The sequence below is a fragment of the Xyrauchen texanus genome, chromosome 7, assembly GCF_025860055.1.
Source record: "Xyrauchen texanus isolate HMW12.3.18 chromosome 7, RBS_HiC_50CHRs, whole genome shotgun sequence".
Taxonomy (NCBI): domain Eukaryota; kingdom Metazoa; phylum Chordata; class Actinopteri; order Cypriniformes; family Catostomidae; genus Xyrauchen; species Xyrauchen texanus.
This window is the reverse complement of record NC_068282.1, coordinates 14,120,359-14,137,469: the sequence shown is the minus strand read 5'-3', so window position 1 is coordinate 14,137,469 and position 17,111 is coordinate 14,120,359. Positions and strand designations below refer to the sequence as shown.

The 17,111-nt window shown below is 37.1% G+C and overlaps 1 protein-coding gene across 3 annotated transcripts; it reads right to left on the bottom strand.

Annotated features, from left to right (window-relative positions):
* Positions 1-1,774: 1,774 nt before the first annotated feature.
* LOC127646216 (serine/arginine-rich splicing factor 3-like) lies at positions 1,775-13,081 on the bottom strand. Of its 3 annotated transcripts, none has more exons than XM_052129717.1 (7): positions 13,061-13,081; positions 12,107-12,151; positions 11,762-11,972; positions 8,550-8,684; positions 2,493-2,531; positions 1,999-2,085; positions 1,775-1,901 (listed from the first exon to the last, which is right to left on the bottom strand). In XM_052129717.1, the coding sequence occupies exons 2-7, from the start codon at positions 12,111-12,113 to the stop codon at positions 1,874-1,876; spliced, it is 507 nt and encodes a 168-aa protein (XP_051985677.1). In that variant the 5' UTR covers positions 12,114-12,151; positions 13,061-13,081; the 3' UTR covers positions 1,775-1,873. The 3 variants fall into 3 exon arrangements, with proteins under 3 accessions (XP_051985677.1, XP_051985678.1, XP_051985676.1); XM_052129718.1 differs by lacking the exon at positions 13,061-13,081 and adding an exon at positions 12,664-12,768 and having other exon boundaries at positions 11,762-11,942; XM_052129716.1 differs by lacking the exon at positions 13,061-13,081 and adding an exon at positions 12,662-12,761 and having other exon boundaries at positions 12,107-12,150.
* Between the last annotated feature and the right edge of the window lie 4,030 nt (positions 13,082-17,111).

The window sequence follows — 17,111 nt, the reverse complement described above, 5'->3', positions numbered from 1 at the left end:
AAAATGATATGATCACTTTTGTTGTGAAAAATATTAATATTTAAGTGCTTTTTATTCATTAATAATCACTTCCGTTAAGCAGCAGTGTGCGCATTCACAAGAGGGTCAAGTGGTCTCTCGTGTGACTTATTGGCGTTGGCATGTTCACTTGTGAAGTGACACATGCACAACACACCAGGAAGAGCAGCACTGTTTACAACTGAATAGGAGGAACGCTGTACAGACTGAACACCTTAAACAAATTGAAGCAAGTTTAAACAAAGATGTCAGAAGATTTTGATATAAGAGAAATGGAGATACAAGTTTTTGCACAGTCATATTTTTTTTACCCTGAGTACTCTGACCAGGAACACAGGGAGATGGAGGAGGCTGGAAGCACAACAAGCCTCTGAGAGACGGAGAGCTCAGGAGATGTGGTGGTGGACATGTAGGTAATGCCAACAGAGGTAGAAAGTATCTGCTGCAATGAATGGAACATTGTCATGCCATCGCTGGAAAGGCCACGTGACCTCAGCCCTCTTGTGAACGTGCATACTGCTGCTTAACAGACGTGATGTTTTATAGTTAAAAAGTACTTAAATATTGATATTTTCATAACAAATGTGATTGTATCGCTTTATAAGACATTAATTTAACCACTAGTCATATGGATGACGTTAATGCTGATTGTCAGTGCTTTTTGGAGCATAAAAAATCGTGTTACCATCCACATGGATTATAAGGACCAACTGAGCTGAGATATTTTTCTTCAAATGCGATCTGCTGAAGAAAAGTCACATACATCTGGGATGGCATGAGGATGAGGTGAGATACATTTTTTTGGTTGAATCACTTTAACAGCCCTTTGCTGGCTCTTAAGTATGCATTTTAAAGCTCACTAAAGCCATCCAATTAGATTTCGGTCTAGCAAAAACTACACTATAAAAATGTTTTAACCTAATTAAAATAAAACCAAATGGCTTTACAAATCAATTCAACGTAATATTTTACATCTAGTCTTTTACTAAAATATGACTTGAAATGCCATATACATAGGACTTCACTTAAAACTTTTAGGTAGCAATTAAACTTAAAACTAAGTGTGTAACTTCTGTGCAACTGAATGGAATTGTGAACATTTTGTTTTCGAACTTTTCTTCTGAGCATGCCCCTCTTCTACCATTGATCAAACAACCAGATAGTGCTGCCTCCAACTCATAACATAAATAAACTAATAAATAAATGGTTAACTTAAAGATGTCTCTGCAGATTAAACAAACTAATGAAAGTGTTTAGAACTCCCCCAAATATAAAACACACTAGCATTAAGTTGAAGTAGATGATATTCTTTTTTCAGTGAAAACATTTGCATTAAAATGATCTTTACTATATGATGCAAAACAATTAACCACAAAAAGTTTCATATTATTCCCCATTTTTAACTTCAGGACAAAAAAGCCACACAGTGAAATCAGCAGGGCATTGTTTTTTAATGAAAGTAACATCTGAACATCTAATCTGTGTGCATTGTAGAGAAAATAAAAAATGAAACATAGTGAAATTAGCAAGGAACTTTTTAATGGAAGTACAAACAAAAAGTATACAAAAACTGTTTTAACTGATCACCATCAAAGTCACGCATGAGTAATTTCATTCAGAGCTTTACTGCCCACAGATCATAAAATAAGAGTCCCGGCATTTTGGCAGCAGGAAGCCCATTATGCACAGATATTTTTAAGTAAAAAGGATACTCAGAATACTATGGGGAAAAGACTTTAAAAAGACTTGAGGAAAATGGGGGTACATCCATCATTCTTTCCCATCGTCTTAGTCAGTGGAAAGGGGGCACACACACAGGCATGTTTTCTCTAACAAAGCTGACCATGACCATATCTCACTTCCGGCCATTTGATCTTGAACGACTGAAACGAACAAAACACAAGTTACGTGAACAATAATGTAAATGGACTCCAGCTGTGCCATAATACATTTTAAAACTATAAACAAATGTAAACTTACCTGCGTGATCTTGAGAAAGACCTTGCAGGTTTATAGATTCTTTCACGAGATAAAGACCTCTCTCTTCTCTTCTCTCTGGAAGGGGACCTATAAAAGCAGTGTAAATAGGCATTAATTTAGATGTGTTGTACTATCTTTTTAGAAATCAAGAGCCTGGTGTTAATTATGACAAAGACAAACATCAGGGCTACAGAGTGGAATTATCATAGAAATAGAACTTTCAATGAACTACATTTTTATATTTTCTGAAGAAAATGTGAGTGGAGGTTGCCAGAGAGTTGCTATGGAGTTTAGAAGGAAAAAAAAAAAAAACCTAAGTGTGAGCAATAATAATAGCAAGCACCTCTAATAACATTTCTTATAGACGATGCTTAATTAAAGGGTAACACAATTTTGGCTCATCTTGATTTGTGGACTGTTATGGCTCTCGGTTTCTGGTTGAGGGGTTCTCATTACTTCTGTAGAAGTGTTCTCAAAACATCTATGAAACTCACCTGCTCCGACTACGGCTGAAGCTCTGCCTCCTGGGAGATCTAAGTGTAGAAGCAAAGAAGATCTGTATGTCTTGGGTCAATTATCATGCATTTGCAATTTCATATATTTCTGAAGGCCACACAGCAACAGCTAAAACTGATTATTGTATCTTTACTATTCAGTTTGAGTAAAGATACCATGTCACCATCGATTCTGGTCTTATGAGGCCCATTATGGGAAAAGTTATAATTTGATTAAATAAGTCCATCTCAACTACCTATCAGAGTGTGTTCCAGATTGAACTTCCATTCAGTAAAACTTCATGGTAAATGCACTGATCAAAAAGGTTTCAGTAGGACAACTACTGAACACAGAGGGATGTACATGGTATAAGAATGGTAAGGAATTTAACGGTTCCATTAATGATTCTTATTGGAGGAAATTTTAAGGGGAGTATTTATTACTGCGTTTACTGCCCTCAGCAGTCTGTTGCGAAATGAGAATATCCGATTTCAACAGAGCAGATATAATAAATGAGAAATACAGTTGAAGTCATAAGTTTACATGCACCTTAGCCAAATATATTTAAAGTCTGTTTAAACTTAAACTATTCCTGTCTTTGGTCAGTTAGGATCACAATTTTAAAAATGTGAAATGTCAGAATAATAGTAGATAATTATTTATTTCACATACCCAGTGGGTCAGAAGTTTACATACACTTTGTTGTTAACTTGGGTCAAAGGTTTTGGGCAGCCTTACACAAGCTTCTCACAATAAGTTGCTGGAATTTTGTCCCAATCCTCCAGACAGAACAGGTGAAACTCAGTCAGGATCACAGGCCTCCTCGCTCGCATACACTTTTTCAGTTCAGTTCCCTCAAGTCATTTTGCCACAACTCTGGAGGTATGCTTGGGGTCATTGCCTATTTGGAAGACACATTTGCGACTGAGCTTTAACTTCCTGGCTGATGCCTTGAGATGGTTGCTTCAATAAATCCACTCACAATATATTTCCTTCCTCATAATGCCATCTATTTTGTTAAGTGCACCAGTCCCTCCTGCAACAAAGCACCCCCACAACATGATACTGTGCAAAGAGGCACAGAGTTTGAATGTAGGCTTTAAAATACATCCACAGGTACAACTCCAATTGACTCCAATTACCCTATCAGAAGCTAATTGCCTGAAATCTTGAAATCATTTTCTGGAATTTTCCAAGCTGTTTAGTTAACTTATGGAAACTTTTGACCCACTGGAATTGTGATAGCCAATTAAAAGTGTAGCAATCTGGCAGTAAACAAATGTTGGAAAAATCACTCATGCACAAAGTAGATGTCCTAAACGACTTGCCAAAAACTATATTTTGCTAATATGAAATCTGTGAAGTGATTAAATTAGTTTTAATGACTTCAACATAAGTGTAGGTAAACTTCTGACTTCAACTGTATATTTAAAACATTTCTTGAAGGCATATTTAAAGACGAAATGACTTTGAGGCATAAAAACAATCTATAGATCTGATACTGCGCTTACGTATGTGTACTAGTGCTCGTAAAAATACTCTGATACATCTGATGTACAAATGTCATTATGTAAACAATCAGCGCACTGATTAAAATCACACTGTGTCCCAATGAGATTATTCAACCACAAAAGCTGCGATTTAGAGCGTTTTCACACCTTGTTCGTTTGAGCACTCAAAGCGCTCTCAGACCGATATAATGTGTATATGTGAACAACCCAAGTAGTCTCAGACCCCCCTAAAAGGACCCAAAAGTTAACCAAACTCAGACCAGGAGGTGGTTCGATTGATTTGTGTGATGAGAAAGCGAAGAGGTACCAGTCCGCTTTGTATTTTATGACAAGTACCTCGTGACTTGCCGTACATAGCTGCATTACATACTTCATATTCCAGTCACAATTTACTGTCAAGATAGGAGAATTTTAAGCAAATATAGATATACTATTATTACATGACGTCTTTGTGTCTCATATTCCATTCTTGCTGTATTATTTGAGCACCTAAAATGAACGGACCGGCCGCATTCAAGCAGCGCAACAAGATGAACAGCTTTAAAGTGCTCTGATGGGCGTACCGTCTAAGAAGGTAAGCGCCATACTTGTAGGTTTTATCGGTGAGCCTTAACATTACATGAGTGAAGAATTTAGGACAGAAATACAGTATACATCATTATTATTGCATGAAGTAATATAATTGGCTGTGTTGTCTGGGTTTCATAAATAACATAAAATATTACTTTTAAGTAATTCTATCAGTCCAATATTTTTGTAAAGCCTTAAAATCATATAGCCCCATTTTATTACTTGATTTCAAGTTAAATATCAATAAATTACTAAAGATCTGTCTTTAGTAAAGTATCTGTCATAAGCATATGTACACCTAAAGTAGGACAATTTGTATGATTACTGCTAATCGTAATTGCAATTATTTATGAAAAATATTGTCAGCCAAATTTCATAATTGTTACAGCCCTAGCTGCAATGGAGTCTGGAGTTCATAAGGAGCTGTGGTGTGAACAAGGGGTTTAAGACCACAATAATGTAAAGGACCAAAAATTAAACTGGGTCCTCTTTTAAGTCCACTTACATAGTGAACACCAAAAGCACTGAGGGAATTTTCAAAAGTCTTAAAAAAAAAAAAAAAATAGCTAAAAACATCTTTCCATGAGCACTTAACCGAAAAAAAAATTCTTGTTGCACTTTAAATCTGTCTTGACTACTACTATTCTGATGCTAGTGAAATTTTGTAATATGGCACTTTTCGTACCACTGTCTCCTTAAAATTATTCTCTTTAATGTATTCCTCTTTTGTAAGTCGCTTTGGATAAATGCGTCTGCCAAATGAATAAATGTAAAATGTAATTTGCGGCTGGCTCCACACATGAGTATCGCATGCTCTGTTTGTAGCAGATGACAGCAGGTAGAGCACTAATTAACTTTGTAGCGTTAGGCACATAAAGACTACATATTTATGTAATTAAATAGCAGCCTTTTTCTGATTTAAAAATTAGAGACCACGGCTTTTTCAGATTGAGAAGCTACCATTAGAGCAACACAAACACTTCAAAATAAAAAGAAATAGATAATTTTATAATTATTTGTAATGTGCTTTTTAATGTTCACACCAATAGCAACTGTATTATATTTAAGGAACCCCTCATATCTGTGATGCTCAGTTATCCAGCTCCAATGTTGTGTTTTGGATTGTGTTGTGAGGTGCTGTGAGCACTTCATTTGCTAAAAATAATACAATATTATGTTGAAATTGTAATATTTTCAATTAATTTAAACACCATTTTGATGAAAAAATGTAAATAAATGTTTGATATGGAATTTCTGAAAAACCAATTATTGGATTCTGTATCAACGAATACCAAAAGGAAGTATTGCTACTCGTACTTGTTCTCAAAAATAAAAGGTACAGGGACATCCCTAATATTATATACACACACACTATAAATCAAATAGACAATTTGGATTCAGTGGATTATTTATATAACTACAAATGGCCATACGAACAACAAGTCAAAAACTATGCTGCCTGATTTATGATTCAGGATGCTTATGTATAACATTTCACTACTAAAACTACATTGTTCGTGCTGTGTGTTTTAGACTATAGATGAATTGGATTCCTTTAAATAGCGCAGCAGGAAACACTGTCCGAGAATTGCAGCATGGTATTCGGCCCACATCAGTTGAAAAACGCACATTCAAGAACCGTTAACGGAACCTAAAGTTCTGAAAATCTGTTAGTCATTTTTTTTATGGAGCCAGTTGCGAATATAATCTGGTTCTTGGTTCCCAACCCTAGACATTAAATTGTGGAGAAAGACTCACTCTTTAAATATTGTATAATACATGGTTACTATCACGGACAAGGTGATACCTTAAAACCACCAAATAAACAAAGAAATTAAATGTCATTATGTGGGAGGAAAAGGCATTAACTTACTATTTTGTTTGGTTTCAACAAGCTAGTTATGATGCAGTGAAGTTGAATGCTGGTCAGGTGGGCGAAAATTTGCGGGGAGATTTTGCCAGATGGTTGCTAGATGTTAACATTGTTGACGGTTATACAGTAGGTGTTGAAGATGCCAGTTAGATGAAGGCTGCTGAGGATATGTTGTCATGACGACATTTTGGGGGCGAGGGGGGCATAAGACCCGTTGATTGGTTGCAAGTGTGGCGCGGTTGGTTTGGCCAGTCAGGTTAACATTGGAGTAGGTGAAGGAGCCTGAGAGAGAGGCATGCTCAGGAACCAATGGGCTGGTGGTCATGCTTGGACCATGAGCTGATTGGTGCACGCAGGTCACATGATGCTGAAAGAGGGCTAGTTGACTGACTCAGAGGTAGATGAGGAGAGGCTTGGTGATGTCTCTGAAAGGGGGGGGGTGGGGTGGTCAGCTTTATTAATATATAGATAGAAAATGACAAAAAACCCAAACAATGCGAAGACTACCAATTTATGTCTTTGGAAATCTGTGACTACACTTTAAAATAGATTATTCCAGTCCAAAAATGCAATGCACCCATTAAGTGTGGACCATATGAGGCATTGGTTAAGAGGGCACTGTCTACTAAACCGTAAAACAAAAAGGCTGTAAACAGATCATGGCAGGCAGAGTGCAGGAAGTTTTTTGGTCAAAAAGGTCGGCCGAATTTCACAGGATGCTGATTTTGACAAACTCCACATCTTTGCTCATCATTTAGCTTGCAGAGAACTGATCAAAGACAAGATTGTTATCATTAATTCATCTATTAGGGCTGGGAATTGCCACTGACATCCCGATTCAATATTACAATCACATTCAACAGCCGATTCAATATGAATTGCAATACTGCAAGTACTGCGATGTGAAGTTAAATGTAACTTTTTTTTTCCCTCAGAAAGAAATGTCTATTAAATATCAGTTGTGTCTGATATGACAACTGTTTTCACTCTGTAATATATAACTTACAAAAACAATTTAAACCTACCAATAGACCAGTGAGAGCATTGTCTCCATGTATATATGGCTGCATGTCAATTTGTATTCAACAAATAAATGTATTCAATAATTAATTTTAATTTATTAAATTAATTTTGTTATTTAAGAATATAAAATATTACATAATACCATAGGCTATTAATATTATTGTAATGAAAATTTAGCAAAATTACAAATGGAAGAACCATTTCTGGGGCTGTACTGAATTATGACACGCATGACAATTCGCCTGTAGTCCCAATGTTAATGCATGTTATTTGCATATGCATCCTGAGAGTCTGAAATCTTATGCAGCATTCTCAGAAACAACACTATTCTTACAAACTGCTCCCAGATTACTGAGAGAGGGAAAAAAAGTGAGAACCCACCATTTGCTTGTTCCGCGAGACACGGTAGCGCTGCCGACATTGGCGCCACAGCGCAAATTACCTTCAGGTGTGTTTCCACAAGCACAAGTCTTTGTGTCAAGCCAGTATTTCTTATCGACAGTGGTGCATAAATGTGCAAAGTTACCTGCCACTGCACATGAACACCCAGGCTTTTAGATTATAAATACTTGGGGGGGGAACAACAAATAGTTTACGCCATCCAACAGTTGGATAAGCCTTTTTACAGCTAAACTATTTATTAAAGCATTATCAGACAGAATCTGCTGAATGGCTTCTGACAAATATCGTCCACAACCCCTCCCAAATAAACTTTTGGATTATGCATAATAACAGGAACGTTGATCACAGTAGAGAATTTTGATGCCTGACAGTGAACAAACGACACTTAATCAAAGTCTCTGGCTTGATGGCTGCACTGAAAGACTAACCGAAAAGAGACAAATCTTCTCAGAGAGAAAACCTGTTAGTGTGGAACTCTGCACAAATATAGGTTACTATATTTATCTAATAATCATTGTAGCATTATTTTTTTATTAAATAATTATATTTTTCATCAGGGAGACCATTTTAAAATTGTTTGGCTCAAGAATCGCGATTTGTAACAGAATCGATTTTTTCCCAGCCCTAACATCCATGCTACTAAAATGTCCATTTGAGGACAGAAAGAGAGGCTATACCGGCGTCTTGGGGGTGGGCTGCGGCGTCTATAATCATCACGTGGGCGGCGACTCCAGGAAGGGGGTGGTCCACGATACCTTGACCGTTTTTCACCACTAGACATTTCAACTCGCACTCGACAACCACAAACTGTCCTGAAACATCAAGAGTAAAACAAGCAGGGTTATAAATTGACTGCAGAAAGATCATGGATGTTTTTTTTTGGGGGGGGGTTTACAGTTGCATCCACTGAATAAGCGCAAGATTAAACGATTAGTAGGGCTGGGGCGGTATGGATTTTTTCTAACCGCGGTTGAAAAGCAAGATATTCCCTCGGTATAGCGGTAAACTGCATTAAATACATTACATTGGATCAGAGAAGTCCCTCCCCGACAGACTTTGAGCACACATCAGAAGTCGCTTTTGATAGACAGACTTTAAATATTGTCACCTACATCCGAAGAAAAAAAACGAGCACAATTTTAAATAGTCAAATTTTCATCAAGCAGTAATTTGGCATGAACTAATCACTGTATAGATTTCCTTATTTAAGATTATTCTCAGATACATTCAGCATTGAAGATGGGTCAGACATGATTTTGACCACTTTATTAAGTTTTGTTTTGTAGAAAGCCTTTCTTTAACTTAAAATTTCGTTTTGTATAAATTGTATCTTAATTTTAATCACTGTTTCATTAACTAATTGCCTGGAATTAATAAATAAGAAGCAAATATAGCAGACATATAATCAGCAGCAGGACGTGGAAGCGCCGATGCGATCTCTTGCGCGTGAGCTCTCTCATAAATGAACCGAAACTCGGCGGCTAGGCCTACTGCCTCACAGACATGAGAAATAAATAGAAATCTTAAAATGCATTTTAAACAAAATTCAAAACAAAATGATAAAATTTTAGGCTACAGTAGCCTAGTAGTCAGGTTTGCCGATGTACGCTACTATTTATTTATTTATTTTTATCCCTGTGCTCCAATCGAAACGGACTTCACTGCTGATATTCTGGGGATACAACATAGCCAATAGGCTATAGCCTACTAGGGACTTTAGCCTTTAAAATATCTTTGCTGCATTGGATCAGTCTCCTTTCTAGAACAGCCAAGAGCTTTCTAGCCTCGCGGCAGCAGCGCCTTGCATCGCTCAGACCTTAAAACAGTCAGCGCCATGGATGCGGTTTTGAAAATTTATCAAAAAACGTTGGTGCGGACAGATGAGTTTTGTGATGCGGTTGCGGATTAAATAATAATAGCCCATCCGCAGCATCTCTAATACAAATGGAATGTTATTATGTGTCATGGAACATTGCGCTCCCCAACTCGCGAAAGGTCGGATTTGCTCCATATTTTGATAAGTTTTGTTTAGAAAACCTTGAATCCATGTAGGCTAATATCATTAGACATAATCCATATCATTAGAATCAATGAATCCATGTCATTAGACACAACGAATCCATGTCATTAGACACAACGTGCACACATGTGCAGGCCAATGTTTTTTTTGTTTTTGTTTTTTTGCGGTGACGACGGTGACAAGCTCAGACCCGCGGTTGGAGTCACGTGACCGCGGTATTGCGGTAACCGTCCCAGCCCTAACGATTAGCATTTTATTGTTTGTGGAACATCACAGTTTTGTGTATTTCAAACGTATTTCAGTCTGCAACCACACTCCTACAGACATGAAACTGCAGACTACAATGAATGTAAAATTTTCCAAAGTTCACCACACAAAATGCAACTCTGCAATGCTTTGCTTCTTGTGAACAACACATCTGCAGATTTCTGTGGTAAACGATGTTGGCAGGACAACGGTTGTTCCATAAAGGAAAATTCACCAAAAATTATAATTCTCAACATTTACTCACCATTTCCCTATCAAACTAACACAACTGTCTCTTGTGGAACACAAACGAAGATATATCAATGGAGCTATGTGATGATTTTGTCCAGACAATTCAAGTAACTGGGATCCACAAACTTTAGCTCCAAAATGGCAGTATGAAGGTAATCTCGAGTAGTTAAACCCATGTCTTCTGAAGTGATACACTTGGTTTTAAAGGCTATATGAAAGACTGACAACAAGCATATGTAATGGGTACTGCAGTCCAAATTGAAAATATTGGAGAGTTGTCTGCCTCCCCAGACTCCAAGCTCCTTCAGGTTGCCAGAACGAGGACACGCAACTGGAACGAGCAAAAACTGAAAATGTCAGGTGACGAGCATGGTGGTTTTAGATGGATGGTAAGGCATTTTAGGTCGGGTGGAATCTGTTAACTTGTTTAAATCTGGCAACCCGGCAGTGTCAAAATACTATTGGTGCTTGGGCAATGGGCAGGATCACACAGGCCAAAACATAAACTGAAATTCCAGCCCGGAATGGAAACTTCAAAGTAGATTATACTGGCTGAAGCATTTTTAACGGAGAAGCCAGTATTTCAACTTGGCATGTTTCCTAATTCTCTAATGACATATGGTCATTTTATGATTTAGTACAGTAAAAATATTACATATAGCACCATTACGCGAAGAAACAGACCAAAATATAACTACTTTTTACAATAATTCTTATCATCTGCAGTTTCCTTGGTGTGATCATGATATGAAGCTTGATTAAACCTCTTCATGCACCCAAAACCAAATGAATTACTTCAAAAGGCTTGTATTAAACCACTCAAGTTGTATGGATTTCCTTTACGCAGTTTTATTATTTGAAGCTTAAGTGTTGGACCCCACGGACTTGCATTGTACGGAAATATTTACATCATATCTATTGGTCGACTGATGTGGGTTTTTCAATGGTCGATGCCGATACCTAGAGAGCCAGATGGCTGATATAAATGCAGATAACATAATACAACTTAACAAAAAATCTGAAATAAAACTAAAAAAAATTCATAGTGAAAAAAAAAAACAACTTTTGTACTCTAATTTGCATAAACTTTAAAAGAAAAATCTTGAACAGAAAATATTGACTACCCATGGACAAATCTATTGGTCGATTTTAGAACAGACACAATGCAAAGTTAACACTGATGCAGATAATCGCAAAATAGCCATATATCAGCTGATTAATCAGCCTGGCCGATATATAGGTCTATCATCACATTATCTTTGTGTTCTGCAAAGTCATACGAGTTTGAGACAGCATAAGGTTGAGTAAATAAAAATAATTACAATTTTTGGGTGAACTATTGAAATACTGATACTAAATGTAAGTGCTTACCTTCCGTCCAGCTCCCTCACTGCATCAGCTGCATCTCTGGGATCCTCAAACTCCACAAAAGCAAAGCCAGGAGGATTTCTGGCCACCCATACGCTCCTCAGAGGGCCGTAGTAGCCAAACGCTCTCTCCAACTCATTCTTGTTACCACTGTTGCCCAAATTGCCAACATAGACCTTACAATCTATTGGGCAGTCACGAGTTAAGGAGGGGTCTATGGAGAGAAAACAGTGCTCCTTAGTCAAGTATTTAGATAGCTCAGGATTATCAGTAGTGTACTACTACTTTTAAAAGATTCAACTAGACAACACATAAGTGCGTGTTTGAAGAAATTGAATAAGGACTTGCCTCCCATCTCTACACCAATCCAAACTTCACAGCTGAAAAAAAAACCTGCAAGGAAACAACTTGAAAATAAAGCACAGACACCGGCAAGAAATTGATATGAACAATTGAATTAGCCAAACGTAAAAATAACAATAACGTTGCATTTAACCATTATAAACCACATTTAATCTCAATTGTAGTACCAAATATGCATCAACCGGTTATTAAAAAGACAGGAACTTTAGCCAAAAATAAAACCACTTTTATAACAATCCAGCATACATTTTAGAAACACAGCCGAGTTACGATTAAGATATTAAACTGCTCGAAATACTTCTCTAACATTCACAACATAATATAATTGCCATAAAAAGATTACTGATAGATTTGTTAGACTGTAACATTTAACTCAATCAAGCTAACACGCTTGAACGTTTACGGGCCTACACGCGCCCAACCATAAAACCAAGAACGCAATCATGGAAAATCAAGCCGATTTAAACACACAAACCCTGTTCTTATTCTGGTACAATAAACTATCTTTAATTTAGTCAATTATAAGAGTTTCTTTTTCTTACCAAATATGCTTTGCGTTGGCGAAACCAAAAGGACGCTACTGCAGCTAAACACACTGCGTTGCTAACGCGCGGAGAGAAAGCAGGCCTCGCCAGAGCACGAAATGCAAACGGACTTCCGGTTATCTCCAACAACACAGAATTCAAAAGAAAGGTTCTCACGCCTAAAAACGACTACTGTTTAAACAGCCATCACATAACTGAGAAATTGCAGTATTCAGTTAAACTGCAAAATTCATATAACTAAATTTGTAATGTACAAAAATTAAAAAAGTTCTTATTCATTCTATAACATTTTATTTGATCAAATTATTATTTTAGATTAAAATAAGATAAATAAACAACATAAACTGCGTCATTTTTGTGGTGTATGAAATTTGTTAAAAGTGTGTTAGCCTACCTAAATTTATAAATCCTGTGACTCATTTAGTTTAGCACACAGATCATAGGGTCTCAGACGCACAACCATCCGAGGGCATAAGTTCAGCCCCGCCATGTTTGGATTAAGCAAAGAGTTATGTAATGCAGATGCCTCGTATTCAAATAAAGAGCATTACACTGCCGGGCTTTATTTATGTCTCACTGGGCAGGTCAGTAAGTGTTTGCGTGTTTACATCAATTTGCTCATATCACACACACAGTTTGCCAGTGGAATTTTTTATTTTGTTCATTGCTATAAACAGAGATGGCAAAAAAAAAAAAAAAAAAGAAAGAAATTATGTTATGTTTAAGTGTATGTGCATAACCCCAGATATTAAGAATATCTTAAATAACCAAGTTTAAAAAAAAAAAAAAAAAAAGGGTAGAGGGGTGTCAAAGTCGGTTCCTGGACGGCCACAGTCCAACAGAGTTTAGCTCCAACCCTAATTAAACACACCTGAAGCAGCTAGTCATGTCTTGAGGAGTGCTTGAAGATTACAAGGAGCTGGAACTAAACTCTGCATGGCTGCGGAGTTTGACACTCGTTCTGGGGGAAGCAGCTGTGCGAAGACGTCGCTATGATGTGACTCATGAATGAGCAAGGACATTCCATTTTAAAAGAACACCTTCCTTGCGTCCCGATCAAAAGTATCCGAGATTACAATTAGGGTGTCCCAAATAGTATGCGAATTGGAAAGCAGCACATGCTTAGATTCCTTCGTCCTTGTTTCCTTTTATCGCATCTTTTCCTCGTTTCCTAAGTGGGCTATAGGAGGCAAAGTAAGGATGCACGGTTTCAGAAGTGAGAAGCACCCTGTATGTTTTTTTTCCCGCCCAGATTAGTACGGCACATTCTGTTCTGTTTCGCTTCCTGATGACTTAGCCTCCCATGAACCCGCCCCCACTCTTCATTAAACCAATATATACAGTAGTACATACTGACACACACACACACTCTCAGAAGGAGATAGATGGTAAATAACGTGACAACGACAGGCCTACATTTTAATGAGAATATTTTATACATTTAATGGTAATGTAAAACATGTGATCCCACTGGAAGATATTTATATTAAGAGCAAATGTTTGAGAAAATATAGATGGATGAGAAAGAGTAGGCTATTTCCATTTTTTCGAAGATGAAAAAAGAAAAGAAAAAAAGATGATTAGGCTACTTTAAAATATCTGTGTTAAAAGTTATCTCACCCATCTGGTTTCAAATGTGAACATGCGCTGCAGGTGACACGAAATGGGCAAATCAGGTTACCCTATGATTAATTTAATGACTGTACTAATAGTCTATCAGTCAAACATACTTGTTAGTTATTTGTTCTAATACCTTACCCTAAATATTAAACTTCTGAAGCCAATTTCAGCCAACAACAACCAAAAAACTCATGTAATTTCAGTCTTAGATGTGCTATCAATGTTAGTTTTTTGTAAACATTATACTTTCTAGAAATGTAAGATTGAAGTTTGAAAATCTCCTATTGACTCACACTGTTAATGTTAAAATGTGATTCAAAATGTGACCAACAGCATCCACGAGCAAATTCTTCAAAAGTGAGCATCCCCACTACTCATTTCGAAGGGCAGTATTATTGAATGTGAGTACTCCGATGAAAGCATGGCATTACTGTATGAATGTACCCTGCGATAATAGTCTTGTGGAAGGGCCCTTCCTGAACAGATTAATTGTCTTGCTTTTATTTGGAATGAACCATCGAATGGCATCCCTTTCCCACAGTGCCCTTAAAGGGTGCAAATTTGCTGTTTGGAATTTTCCCCAAATGCATAATATTTGCATTATTTATTTGCATAGGCCTACTGAATTGTGATTGGTCTTTTATACTTTGAATATACACTCACTGAGCACTTTATTAGGAACTGGTTGTAATAAAGTGCCCAATGTGGCCTTCTGCTGTTGCTGGTGTGCATTCTGAGATGCTATTCTGCTCTACAATTGTACAGAGTGGTTATCTGAGTTACCTAGACTTTCTGTCAGCTCGAACCATTCTGGCCATTCTCCATTGACCTGTCTCATCAAAAAGGCGTTCCATCCGCAGAACTGCCGCTCACTGGATGTTTTTATGTTTTTTTTTGCCACTAAACATACTTTCCAGTAAACTCTAGAGAATGTTGTCCGTGAAAATCCCAGGAGATCCTCACTTACAGAAATACTCAAATCTGCCCCTCTGTTACCAACAATCATGCCATGGCTGAAATCACTGAGATACATTTTTCCATCCATTCTGATGGTTATAAACATTATCTGAATCTCCTGACCCATATATGCATGATTTTATGAATTGCTGCCACGTGACTGGCTGATTAGTTAATCGCAAGAATAAGTAGGTTTACAGGTGTTCCTAATAAAGTGTATTCAAGAGGTTAACCTCGTTGATTTTTGTGTGCGTCAAACAGAAAACTCGACGTGTGCTGAATGTCTTTCTGACTAATGCGGTATTTAATTTAATGTAACACAGAACCAGCCTTAAACTTAAAGCCTGGACACTATTATTTTACTGCCTTGGAAGTATTGTCTTTCCTTCAGGAAATGATGTTAACCTTATGAACAAATTGACTGTTTTTAATCTTCTTAGAATGTATAAAGTTTATGTAGACTATAATCCCCCTCGTCCTGCCGTAAGGATTCAGGCGAATCGTTGCACCCAGATTTCCTAAGTGCCGTAATTTATTCACGTGTGAAATTATTTCCACATCCCGATCTTAAACTTCCTGCTGCGAAAGACCAGATTTCACAAATTCTGTACTTTCTACCTCTGTAACCCCTGATAATTCAGTCTCTACCGCACATGCCATTGTTTACAACAGCATGAGCAAGAACATTTAGTTCCCCACGCGTGGACCTACTGGACAGAGAACAAGCTAAACCACCATGATTCGCCTATGCTGTTTACTATAACTACATACGATACAAAAATCGACATTATTTGGTCCCAAAGCGCTCCTATCGCTCTTTGCATGCAATTCGTTTCTGTTGTTTCCATCCAGTCGTTCCGTATATCTGAGGCATCCTCTGCCTTAACAAGGGTACTTTACAAGCGCCGTTTGATCATTTTACGATCATAATATAATTTGTATATTATTGCTTAGGATTCGTGTACACTTTAAAATCATAAATGTTTCTTACAATGACATTATAGGTGATGCAAATAGATTTTGTATAATTTAAAGGGACAGTTGTCCCAAAAATACAAATTCTGCCATTATTTACTCACGAGCATGTTGTTCCTAACCTGTATGACTTTATTTCTTCTGTGGAATACAAAAGAAGGTGTTGGGTAGAATTAGCCTTATAGTCACCATTTATTTTCATTGCATCGTTTATCAGTATGAATAGTGAATGGTGACTGAGACTAACATTCTCCTTAACATCTCTTTTTGAATTCCAAGTTAGAAAAAGTAGGCTCATAACACAGATTTGAAACATGAGGTTGAGTAAGTCATTTTTTGGGGGGGGTTAACTGTCCCTTTAATGTCAACATGTTTGACATGTATGGTCCGCTCTGCATAATTTGTAGATTTTATGATAACAGAATTTTCATATTTGAACAAGCATTTTTTCTTGTGGATTGGCCTTTGCTTTTCCCCTCCCTCAAATAATTATTAAACCTCTTGTAAAAGCAATGCATTTTTGCAGTGTTTTGTCCACACAAAATATTATTAATCTTTCTATACATCAATGTACAATGGTGTATAGTACCATTTTATCAATGTGTCCTTTCAACAAAGCAATAATGGTACATGTCTGCTATGGCTACCAAAATTCATACACTACCAACCACAGTAAGGGTGAACTACTCAGCTGTCCTGTACGAAATATTTGGCTGTTGACTGATAGGTATTTTAAGCAAGCAATTCAAAGTTTCATATTGAGACAAAAGTCTAGAGATTATACCAATCTACTCTGTTTATTAAGTAGAATACAGATGTTTCTTGATGATGTAAATGAAACCACATGGTATACCCACATTAATGGGTTGTGTACCACTGACAGATGAAAACCT

Coding starts and splice junctions, on each gene's coding strand:
- LOC127646216 (XM_052129717.1), bottom strand. Junction 2,532..8,549: donor AGCCCACCCCCAAGACGCCG/GTATAGCCTCTC, acceptor TTCTACACTTAG/ATCTCCCAGGAGGCAGAGCT. Junction 1,902..1,998: donor TCTTTCTCAAGATCACGCAG/GTAAGTTTACAT, acceptor TGTTCGTTTCAG/TCGTTCAAGATCAAATGGCC.